Source organism: Coturnix japonica, chromosome 4, assembly GCF_001577835.2.
Source record: "Coturnix japonica isolate 7356 chromosome 4, Coturnix japonica 2.1, whole genome shotgun sequence".
In the NCBI taxonomy this organism is placed as follows: Eukaryota; Metazoa; Chordata; class Aves; order Galliformes; family Phasianidae; genus Coturnix; species Coturnix japonica.
Window position 1 is genome coordinate 55,011,803 of NC_029519.1, and position 12,001 is coordinate 55,023,803.

Here is a 12,001-nt window from a genome sequence, read left to right on the forward strand (position 1 = left end):
TTCCTCTGATTTCATGGCATTTAGCTGTAGAAACTGGCTTTAACAGCAGGTAGCTGTGTCAAGTGCTAGAAAGATTCTCCATGACTATAAATACTTAAAGGAACAAAAGTTAAGTACTTACTTAGAAGTTTGAGCTTTAAAGTCATATACAGCTCTAGCTGGCAGTTTCTGAAAAGTAGGCAAAATGATTAACACATTCAGGTAGCATTACTACATGGCAAACAACTTTTAGCTTTTAAAAAGGTGACCAAGATCTAAAAAACAAGAAGTGCACGTAATTTACAGCAGTTGTCACAGTAAGACACTATTTAGGTAATTAAATATACGACTTACTTTCTGAAGGTTGTTAGGTATTGGGGACAGTGTTTTAAAAATAGAACCGGCACCTACCCAGAGCATTGTCTTTAATAAAGAAGTCCCCAGAGTTATTGAAGGGATCTGTCAAATTATGTTTTTGGATACTGATGCAATACTCCATTACAGCTCTCTTTCCAGTAGGATGGCCTAAATATAAAGCATTTTTCTCTGCTGTTATTAAAATTGTTTTTTGGATGAGAGCGGTTATCCTTTTCATTAAGCGTTTTTTTTTGGTTTTTTTTTTTTTTTTAGTCTTTATTGATTTGGCATGTTTGTTTGTTTTATAGTACTGTAACTGATAAAGCAAAGAATGAAAGGATGGAGATGGCATTAAAAGAACAGTGGGACTGACTAGATGCAAAATCTACAAAATAGAATTAAAATGTAGGTCTTCTGTCCTCTCATTGTTTTTTAAATCATTGCAGTCTTATACCACAAACCATTCTTATCTACCTAACATCTTTTCATATGGAAACTCAGAATTCTTTAAATACTCCATCCACATCATGAAACTTTTTTTAACCATCATTTTCTAATGAGCAGTCTTCCTTGGACTTAAGACTCTTAATTGAATTGCGGTGATGTAACCATGTCCCTGGGGTGGAAGTGGAACTAGATTCTGAAGTTGTACCACCATTTAACAAGCTAGGCAGCCTAGAGAAAACACTTAAATTAGTTTATATATTATTAAGTGCGAAGAGTGTCTGCTGTTCAGAGTATTTACTTGCTTGTTCTCCACTCCTAAATTACAAAAACAATTAAGATAAAACTATGGCACAAAACTGTGGTAACTCAAGAGTGTACTGTATTCAAATCAATTGAAAAGTTAACAATCTGTAGTCAACAGATGCTAGTTAATATAAATATAGTTACTTTATGACTGAGTAAAATCCCCAAAGCCTGTTTGTGAAGTGCTTCAAGTTCTAGGACTTAAAAGTACACACACAAAAATTGAATACATCACTCTCTTAAGCATATTTCAAGTGATAATTTGTTACTTTCTTTAGAGCTTGTACACCTGCTTCCATTTCTTCTGCCAAAGCATTAAAATAAGCAATTGGTATATAATCACAATCACCAAAGCTATTACATAAAGTTTTAGAGTTTGCTGTTAGGATAATGCTCTTTCTATAACACACCAACAGCAGTGATTTGGTTTTTGTTCTTCTTTTAAAACACAAGTAATGACAGAACACAGATGTCAGGATTGAAACAGTTGAGGCAGTTTCTTGTGTAATTCTGTGATTTTTCAAATGAGCCTTTCCCCCACTCACACCTGCTATCCACCAGACATTCACTCCAGTCAACTACTGTCCACGTCCATTTAAATAAAATCAGAAGATGCAGCTTGTCTTGCATTTGATATTCTTTAAGTACCTGTCTCTTTAGTGAAAAAGAAGGATTTTGTCTCATCTAAATACTGTGTTGATAAGTGGCGCTTCCTTTTGTCTGTATCATTACGTTGTCTTATGACCAACAAAAATCTTGTCTCAGAAATGTTACTGATTTTTCTGCATGGATATTGCTGCATTATTTATTTTTGGTTTGCTACCTCTTTATCTGTAGTTCCTCTTCTGTCCCTTGGAGTACATCGTTCCACATCAGTGAAAGCAGAATAGTTTCCAGGAGTTTCCTGGTCTACTGAAAACAGAACATCATTATGTGAAACTGTGGTAAAAGAAACATATTAAAATCTGGCATACTGCTTGGAATCTTTTAAAGGAATGAAGAGATACTGTTTCTATAATTTCACATGTAATCAGAAGAGAAGCATGTTATGTTATGGTTAAAGTGGACCTTTAAAGAAACAAAGATACCATCTCTCAAGTCAAGGCTTGCTTCTGATCCACAGCTGAAGAATGTGTAATAGAGAATGGGAAGAGCAAAATTATGCCTTACTGTATGAGGTGATGCATCCCTGCTGGACCAAATGGAAGACACAACAACAATACTGAGACTTTATCAAGCCGTTAGAATCTTTTCTGAATGCCAACAATATAATCACAATTACATGCACAAAACATGACTAAAGCATGCCTCAATGAGATAATAAGAGGAAACAATTTCTCTTTAATAGGCCAACTTGTTAGTTGTTTTATTTCGTAAAAAGATGAAATTATAAATCATTACTCACCAATCTCTGTGGCAAATTCTCTCTAAAGCATAGCTTCCCAATGTTTACTAGAAGATGATACACTACAGGATGGCAGATGCCTCTTTTTGTATTTCAATAAAAGAAAAAAGAAAAAAATCTTGCACAGTTTCCAGTGTGAATTAAAATGCAATGGAATTATTTCAGAACAGAGAATGAAATAAGCTGTCCCTTGACTTCTGAGATTTACTAGCAATTGTAGTCTCCCAATGTGGGCTGCTGGAGGCTTCTGATTGATACTTGCCTCTTTGACTTCATTCACATGATCTGTTTTTACCAACCTTATGGAAAAATAGAATTAAAAACATCTACTGCATTATGTTGCAGTTTTACAGAACAGAGACCTCAATGGGCTGTTGGCTAAGCTACGAGGACTTCAAACTATTGATAAATACAGTGGGGGGCAAAAATTACTTAACTGCATCACTTAGGTTGTTGGGTGCAAGCATGGCATCCCCAGCAAATTTACCATAGTTCCAATTGTGGGCAGCTTTCTTTATGTGGCTGCCTTGTTGTCACAGGAGCTATTAGGAATCTACATTTACTCTGCACTATGGATTTCCCTACTTCCTAGATGGTTTAGTTTAATGTCTTTTGAAAGTCTGTCATGTATTCTTTAAATGACAGCATTTCTATTTTAAATAATTCCGCTTCCACACATCCAGAGCTCTATGAATGAGCATCTTTGAGAAGTTAGTGACTTCAAAAGGCTATTAGTGAAATCACAAATGGATGAAAGAATGTCTTTGTGATATTGGTTATGTGTTATTTGACCAAACCCATCTTTACAGTTTTGATTATTGAGAATTTCTCTTCTGTGATATTTCTGAAAATTCCATAGTCACATTAAAATTTGCTGAGAAGAATTAGGTTTGCTGCCACAGAGATTGGAAAACCTTTGAACAGCAATAATGAAAACTTCCTAAAATAACTGTCAGGTCTATTCACAAAAAGTAGCATGAAGCAATTGAATGGGTGTATTCTCATGAAAAAAACAGAAACAACTCACTATTTCACTGGCAGATTTTTGTCAATTACACATTTTACTACATAGGTTTTTTTGCTTTTTTTTTTTTTTTTAATATGTTTTTGATGCTGATTTTGGTTTAAAAATATTCAAGTAAAAGACTCCCTGCATATTGTTTTGTATTTGACCGTCATCTTAATGATGAATCTGTTTACTTTCTGAAAGGTTTTTGGTTTTGTTTTAGGAAAAAAATCACTCAGGTTAAAAACACCATTATTATTTGTAGCACTAATTATCTAATGGTTGAAGTACACCATTCCTCCAATTGTCCAGATTTCTTCATTTTGTGAATAGACAAAAAATTTCTCTAGGTTTGCAATGATGTAAAAATAAGTCTTCCTGCGTTATGAGTTTTGTGGGATGGACCGTTCTTATATACTACATGGATAAAAATGGAATGAGAAAGGGTGGAAATAAAGGGAATAAATCACAAGGATAGAGGAAGAAAGTGAATCCACCTTGGAAACACAGTGCACTATCATTTTCTTGGTTATTGTTGTTAGTTGTGTCCATGTCTTGAAGAGAGGCACTAAGAGGTAATCTTCCACAATCATTCTGGTAAAGTGGGCAATGGGTAGCACCATCTTGAGGCAGTGGATGAAAAGGCTGGTGCATGGGACTCTTTTTCAGAGCTGTAAGAGATGAATTCCTTTCTGGAATGTCTGGAAGCAGCTCAGTAATAAGTCTGTGCAATATACTGTTGTCAGGCAAGCTTCCCCTTCTTTTTTCAGCTTTAATTTGGTCACAGATGTCTTTAAGTGCAGAATCTAGTGCTTCAAATACAGATGACTTGCGTTTTGTCTTTTCAGTTTGTTTCTTAGGGGCTGCACTTTTTTTCCTTCGGAAAGGCACTGGGCTGACTAGGAATGCTATCTTGGAGAGGCCAGATTCTGCCTCCTGTCTCCTTGGATCTTCAGCAGGTTCTTGTTTAGCCCTTTCGTGTTTCAACATGGTGGTGAAGCGGGTGTAGGATGCTGGGCATCTCCCTTTGCAGGAGCTGATGAGATGCCTGTGGTGGTGGTGGTGATGGTGGTGGTGATGACCCGATCCATAAAAGCTTTCAGATGATGTGAAGGAATAGTGATCAAAGTCACTTTCACTACAAAAGGATGACCCCTCTATCTGTATAAAGTCACTGAGGTCAGAAACCACTCCATCTTGATCACTGTCTGAGAAATCCATATGTGACCGTTGTGGCTCATCACTGGTCACTTCAATATGAATTGGCACCAGGGTTTTAGACTTGTAGCTCCGTTGTACCTGAGAGGGATGTCTGACTTCATTTTCTTCCTCCAGCAGGGACTCGATAGAAAATCGCCGCTGTGAACATAAGCCATTTTTAGAAGGCTCTAGTGTAATGTTTGACAACATTTCATCACCCAGATTTGGCATGGATTTTGACTTCTGAATTAGTTTTTCAAATTCTGATATTCTAGTTGGCACCATGTCTCTGGGCACCTCTTCAGTAGAAGACTCTCTCCAGCCCTGAAGAATACCTTTATGCTGTTCTTTTTCATACTGCAGTATTCTGGACTTCACAGAACAGATCACCTCAGAGTTCATCAAGTCCTTGCGATTGATACGATGCATCTTCTTGTACATTTTAAGAAAACCTGGGGCATCGTGTGCAGATCTGTGACGAACCCTTGCCCTACCACCACCACGGCCCTCAGGCGCATATGGGGATGCCCAGTTCATTGAGGAAACCTCTTTGGCATCCTCCTCACACAGAAGAGAGCCCATGCTTTCGGACTTGGCCTGTGCATCGGGAAAGTTATCCCGATCATCTGTTAAAAGATCATCACAGCTACGAGATTTTCTCTTTGGAGAAGTTGTTTCTTCTGTGCTGCTCCAGACTTCTGCATTTTGTCGAGTCATTTGCCAGCCATTCTTGTAGTTGATTGCCCTTCTTGAATCATTAGGAACAGCTAAATGTTGTCTGTAAGTGCTACAGTAATCTAATTCATTTGAGGTGTTGTGGTTGTGCACTGAATAACTGAGGAGGGATGGATATACTTTGCTAATATCCCCACCTTTATAATCCATAGAGCAGCATGATAAAAGAGAGACATTGCCAGAAATTAAAAGATTCAGAAAGTTGGAATTAATATCAGTAAGTATCAGAAAGACACAGTAAGTATCAGAAAAGAGACAGCCATGAGTGCATCTATTCTGTCAGCTCTAGTCAGTACATGTCTCTACAGAACAGGACTTCAGAGCTAATAAGCCATTTTCCAGCTTTAATAATGCACTTATGCTAATTTGAACATATAAATAAATAAATAAATAGAAATCCAAAATCCTCAAGAATTGTGGTGATGTCCTCCTCCCAAATGGAAACACAACAGTGTAAGAAAACAGCTATCAATATTGATGATGAAGCAGCTAAAAAAGCCAATACAAGCTGAAAAAAAATTAAAGATGAAGACAAACCACAAATCTAGAGCCCAGAATGATAACTGAGATAAACTGAATTTGGAGAGAGACTGAAGTGTTTCATCCCTGCAACTAAGACCACCATTTTTTATGTTTAAATAGATCTCTTTTTTTTCCCTTTTTCTGTGGAACTTCAATTGAATGATGATTACAGAAAACGTAAAAATTGGGCAACATTTATATCTCTTAGTTAACTTAAATTTCTTATTAATATGTTTTTAGTATATACCGAGTATTAAGAAATTACTCTATTATACATTCTGAACTATATTTCAAATATCTGTGTATTCTGAAAGCTGCTCGGAGCTTTTGATCTGATTAACATTCACAGAAGTCACTATGAGACAAATTTGGAACTCTGGTCTCTCATATTGGAGCTGAACTTTCGGAAGTGGTTTAAAGCATCAGCGTTCAGTTGAGAACACACACGTCAATCAACACACATCAATCAGTTCAGTCTGCTTTCTAGAAGAACAGCTTGAATCTGTGTCAGAAACTTACAGTGTGCTGCTCCTTTAACAAAAAAATTGGTTCCCAGAAAAGTTAATATTCTGCTGTATCTCATAATGGGAGAGAATGAATTGGTTCATTTAGATTAACTCCCAAATGTTAAGTAGTTGTGTGGAACTACTGTTCCCATGTTTTGTAACGTGGGAACATTTAAGTCATGGTGGGTACTTCTTGTCAGTGGTGTAGTAAAGAGTAAATGCAGATAAGCGGAGTTTACCAGCTTTTCACTGTCTACTCTGGTGCACCAAATGGATGAGATTACTTCTTAAATTACTAATCTTAACAGTGGTTTGGAAATAAATCTGTTTTTCTGTCACTTCATTCTTAATATTCCTCAGTGTTTTTCTTTGATACATTCTGATGCAACCTAGATGCTGTGATCTTTTCAGTAGGAATAATCTTTTTCAAAGGTTTACACAATCTTTTTTACAGCTAAGACTGTTTGGATAGCATGGGTACAAAATACAGCAAATAGAAGACTAATAAAAACTTGAAAAGAAGGATGTGTATTGTAATAGATAGTACTCTGTATATTACATCCATCATATATTTTACTGGAAACCTTTTGTCTTGCTAAGGAAAACACCTAAAACACCCAAACTAAACCACCTAATTCAGGTTTCTCTTGAGAGACATGGGGAACAGCAGTGGGACCATGAGTTACTTGGAAACAAAACAAAACCCCAAAAAACTAGATTGTATATTCTGTACTGAGTACTTCAAAGATTCTGGATGTGGCTTTGGGCAGCCTGGTCTGGTGGCTGGCGATGCTGCACATAGCAGGGGGTTGAAACTGGATGATCATTGTGGTTCTTTTCAACCCAGACCATTCTATGATTTATGAAATTAAAAATCTGACTGTGGATATTTGCTTGACTAAAGTAGAATAAAATGTTAATAAACGTTTTATTAATAAACCAATTTTCTGTGTCCTAGAAGGGGAAGATAAAACTGAAAAACTCTTTCTACAAGTCCAGCTTTTTATCAGCTTGGCATCACACATTTAAAGATTAACAAGTTAGTCTATAAGGAATAGTCCAAAGCCTCCCATACAGTAAATCTCCCTACACTCAGCAACAGTGGACAACAGTTGCATTTACTACCAAGAGATTTTACAACACATCATCATCAGTTTTCCTCCTAACAAATATGATGTCCTCTTACCTTTTGCTCGTGATGGAGAAGAAGGAGACGAGCTTGTTAAAGGCTTTCTAAGGGTGTTGTATGGGCCTTGCATATCTGTACGGCCCGGGCTGGGCCTGTTTGCATTCTGGTCACTGTGTGCTCTCTGATGACTTACAGCAGGTTCTGACTTCCTCCTTTTCCTGTAGTCACTCGCAGTACTTGCAGAACTATAAAAATAACCAGTATTAGTAGCAGTCTCATCTCTGTAATCACAACTCAGGAATTAAAAAGCAAACTCATAATTGCATTATTTGCTTATGGATTGAACAATGCCAGAAGAAATACATCTGAATTACGCACAGGGAGAAGCACTGGGCTTAGCTCTTTTACAGCATGTTTGACAGAGAAAAGCTGATTTTTTTCGTCACTTGATTGTATCAAAGTTTCATACAAAATTGTTATATTGCTTTCATAGTGAGGACTTTAGGAGTCCTCAAACTGACACTTAAATTTTGACTCTTTTCAACATCTGCTGGCTTCATATCACAAAAAAAACAAACCCATAGGCTGTATAATCTGTACTAAAGTCACACACACACATAGTGTATTTCTTACCTGGAAGGCCTGTCCAGGCCTCTGTCTGTTGAAGCGTGATGATATAAGGAAGTCTGTGAAAACAAAAATATAAATGTATTGTATGCCTGTATATGAAACAAGGTGACAATATCTGCTTATAGTGTTTGATTATTATATTTGCTACTCTGTGACGTCCTATAAAAGCAAACTACAGTAGTTAACATACTCTGCGCTCCAGCACACAGATATTGCAATATTCTGTCAGGCAGCTTCTAAAGAGCATCACTAGATTTCCTTTTGTGTTCTATTTCAGCTATAATTTTCCTTTTAAAGTACTACAGAACAATGTCTCAGACCCATGCTTCTCTATACTATTTTCAGAAATACACGACACCTGAAATCAACTTTGACTATGAAATATAAAAATCTGAAAATGATTCCTCCTGGTGCAAAGCAACATCTGCAAAGCTTCTCCTCCAGCTCAATTACTCACCAGAATTTCACAATCAGTTACAGGGAGAAACGAAAGCGGCTGAAAGACCCAGGATTTTTCTGGCCAATTCTTGGCCACCTTACATTCGTGGTCAACTATTTTTCCTCTCTGTAGAAGCCTTCTAGACTTATTCTCTAAATAGGAAACATCTTTACAGATTTTTCTCCATACCAAAGGATTGCAGAAGTAACACTCATCACTGTGTAAGCATTCCAGCTGTTTCTCAAGCAGCAATATTTAATCTCACTCGTAGAACTCTGTGGCAGAACTAGTTATATCACTGTTTTCCACAAAAGCTGCAAATAAAAGCTTCAGAATTTAAGTGTTAGGCTAAAAGAGCTAATCGTTATCCAGCACATCCTTCAGGCACAGTATTCTGTAAGAGACATGTTCTCCTCTATTCATCTGCATCTCATTTACAGCAGAGGATGACCTGCATATATTCCAGAGTGTCTGCACAACAGTTGGAAGGAGAAAGTGTCATTTAAAAGTTCCAGTGACAGTTTCTCTATCTGCTATAATTTACTTTTGTGTTTATTCTTTAACATATCCACAAATTAATATGACATCTCGCAACACCTACATGCAGTTTTCAGCCTAAGAGAGATCTTCCCAGCAGCTGGGCATTAAGCTGCTGCCAAGGGGAGCAAGCTGAATCAGTGGGACATGTAGGACCTGTGTAGGCAAGGAATGGGAAGTGTGTGGCTGCCTCAGCAGGGCAGGTCTTTTATAGCAGTGGCCAGTTGGGAGAAGACTAACAGTGCTGCTGACATGAACCCAGCTCTTCTCAGTGTTAGATACTGCCATCAGAGAAGGCTTGCCCCACTGATACAGTGACATCCCTCTTTCCCAGTTGGCTTTATGGGCAGTGGTGCTTGACGCTTGTTTTACTCCATGATTATGGAATCTATATATATAGAATCTATTCTATGATTCTATGATCATGGAGTAAAACAAGCATCAAGCACCAAATGATGAGTGAGCACACAGGACTGTGGAATACAGTCAAGCTCTACCACAGCATAATATTTTTTAATTTGCTAAAACCAACCTATTTTTCTGTAAATGAATGAAAAGGTACTTCTAACAAGTTTCATTTCCCCAGTAAAACATAGATTTGAAGATTTATTTTTATGTTTATTTTTAAAGCATTTGTCATTAGGTGATAACCTATAGATGACTTTACTAATACCATCCGCTAATTAGTTTTTTTTGTTTTAATGTGAAGAAGAGGAATGGGTAATTGTTCACCAAAGCATTTTATGTACCGTAACCTCACAAGTAAGTCAGTGGACCTGTAAGTTACGGAGAAAGGGTCCTCTGACACAAAACCATACTGTCTGCTCTAGGATCAAGTGAAGAGTTAATGCACCTTCCCATCAGCAGGGTAAGTAGGAGCCTGTGCTTTGGAGCTGCTTCTGTTACGGAGGTGTGCTGATCATCATCAGATAGTCTCAAACAGGCAATAAACCTGCTGGTAGCGCTTATGAAATGATCCCTATTTTATATTTGGAAGACATGTGGGGATAATGAGTTCATTCCTTTTAATTCAGCCCACCTGAAGAAAATATGATATTTGTTTTTAGAATATATTTAGAAGGAGGCCCTGCATCTTTACTCTTCAGTTCGCATTTTCAAGTTTTTCTTTAGATCTTCTGAAAGCTGGAAACTGCTTTATGCCAATTTTTCAAGTCTCCAGAGTCAAAGCTTTAAGAAAACACACTGACATACAAGATCTGTCTGCAGCAAAACTACAAAAGCCAGAGATGGTACAGCTGCACACATCAACGGAGTAACCCCAGTTCTCCACATACCACCACACAGCAGAGCGAAGCAGATGTGCATTGCCACACAGAAGGAACATCTACAAAACACCTGTGGAGCATTTTCTGTTAAATACAAATATTACTTCAAAGGTGCCCATCACTATCAGCCTCACCACTGCTGACCAGTCCCTGGCATGCTTCAATACCAGTAGAAGCCCCTCAGGCTCACAGCCACCTGGAACTGCCTGTGAGGCAGTGCAAGCACTGCATTTTCACTGCAGGCCTTCTGTGCACATGCCATTCCAGGCAGAAGCAGACCAAGGCTACGTGTCACAGGTTACAGGCCAAACAGCTGAGGCAGGGAGAGCTCTCATCACTTTTGATGGCTTCAGGGTCATACAGACCATGACACAAATCCCATGGGCAGCATAGCTCCCATTAGCTCCTATGGAAGGCAAGAGATAAGCCACACAACTGAAGCAAAACCGCAAAGCATTTCTTTATCCACAGCACTCCCCAGGCTGTATGTTAGCATGTTGGCAATCAGCCTGAGACAGCAAAGAATGTGTGTCATCCCAAAACAGACTGCTGAGCTGCTGCACAGCTTTTCCTTTCCTTCCTTTAAGATATCACCTTGGATGTAATGTACTCTTTTTCCCCTTCTTTGATGCAGTCTGTTGAAGATTTTGAAAGACACTTATGGGGACATGTATGTGTTACCATACCATACCAATCGTTAACACACACATATATTGTTTTGGCAATTTTACAACAGGATTATCAATTTTCAGTTTTCAGATTATCTACCTTAGTCATAAGTACTTAATTGGAGAAGTGATAGCTCAGTCACTAAGGCTTTGACTTGATGTATAGAATTTGCAGTCGGATATTTTAATAAAGAATACTATTATTCTGATGCATTGATTGTGTGTGAAAGCAACACCAACTCTGAAGAAGTGGGAATTGGTCAAGATTTAGAGACACATGAGCTGTAGTGTAATTCTAAGTGTTAATCTCTGAGCAGTTTTGGGGATAAGAACTCACAGTTCCTAGGATAATAAGATCAACATCCAAATGCATTAGTGATCTGGAAAAATATGAAGACAAAGACACAGTGACTCTGAATTAGAAACGTCTCATAGCTATCAGCAGGAACCCCCAAAATATTAACAGACACATACAGCAAACATGCCAATCCTGCTTCCCAGGAGAATCAGCTGAACAAGAATCATTCATTTACCTCATTGGAAACATCAGAAGAACTGTCTCGAACATAGTCCAAAAGCTTTTTAGGTGGCTGCATCATATAAGCAGAAGTGTAGAGATGGAATGGAGGAGAATCAATGGCAGCAAGGAATGAAACGTGGAGAAGGTGACACAGTTAGAAACTAAGTGTTGACAACATCAGGTACAAGAGTGACACATATGGGTAGAATGGGAGGAAGAATGTGTTACAGTATTTTGTACATTTTTAAGCATCTAAATAATGTGTTAGTAAATTCAGGTGGTGAAATTTACAACTGGAATGACTGGATCAGTACTAGCTGTATTAAACACTG

The 12,001-nt window shown here is 37.8% G+C and overlaps 1 protein-coding gene and 1 long non-coding RNA gene across 54 annotated transcripts in view; one reads left to right on the forward strand and one right to left on the reverse strand.

The window, feature by feature from the left end:
• Positions 1–4,325, forward strand: part of LOC107313643 — a 65,436-nt gene extending 61,111 nt beyond the window's left edge. For all 4 annotated transcript variants that reach the window (XR_004307082.1, XR_004307085.1, XR_004307084.1 and 1 more), the window contains one exon: positions 645–4,325. This is a non-coding gene — a long non-coding RNA (uncharacterized LOC107313643). The remainder of the gene's footprint in view (positions 1–644) is intronic.
• The window catches only part of SORBS2 (sorbin and SH3 domain containing 2), a 135,473-nt gene that overhangs the window by 20,743 nt on the left and 102,729 nt on the right, over positions 1–12,001 (reverse strand). For 32 of the 50 annotated variants that reach the window (XM_032444458.1, XM_032444459.1, XM_032444471.1 and 29 more), the window contains 6 exons: positions 11,683–11,739; positions 8,223–8,275; positions 7,647–7,834; positions 3,995–5,569; positions 1,910–1,998; positions 122–168 (listed from right to left, as the gene is read on the reverse strand). In XM_032444458.1, the coding sequence (XP_032300349.1) occupies positions 122–168; positions 1,910–1,998; positions 3,995–5,569; positions 7,647–7,834; positions 8,223–8,275; positions 11,683–11,739 (2,009 nt within the window). The remainder of the gene's footprint in view (positions 1–121; positions 169–1,909; positions 1,999–3,994; positions 5,570–7,646; positions 7,835–8,222; positions 8,276–11,682; positions 11,740–12,001) is intronic. The other 18 variants (XM_032444475.1, XM_015862051.2, XM_015862061.2 and 15 more) reach the window with 6 other exon arrangements.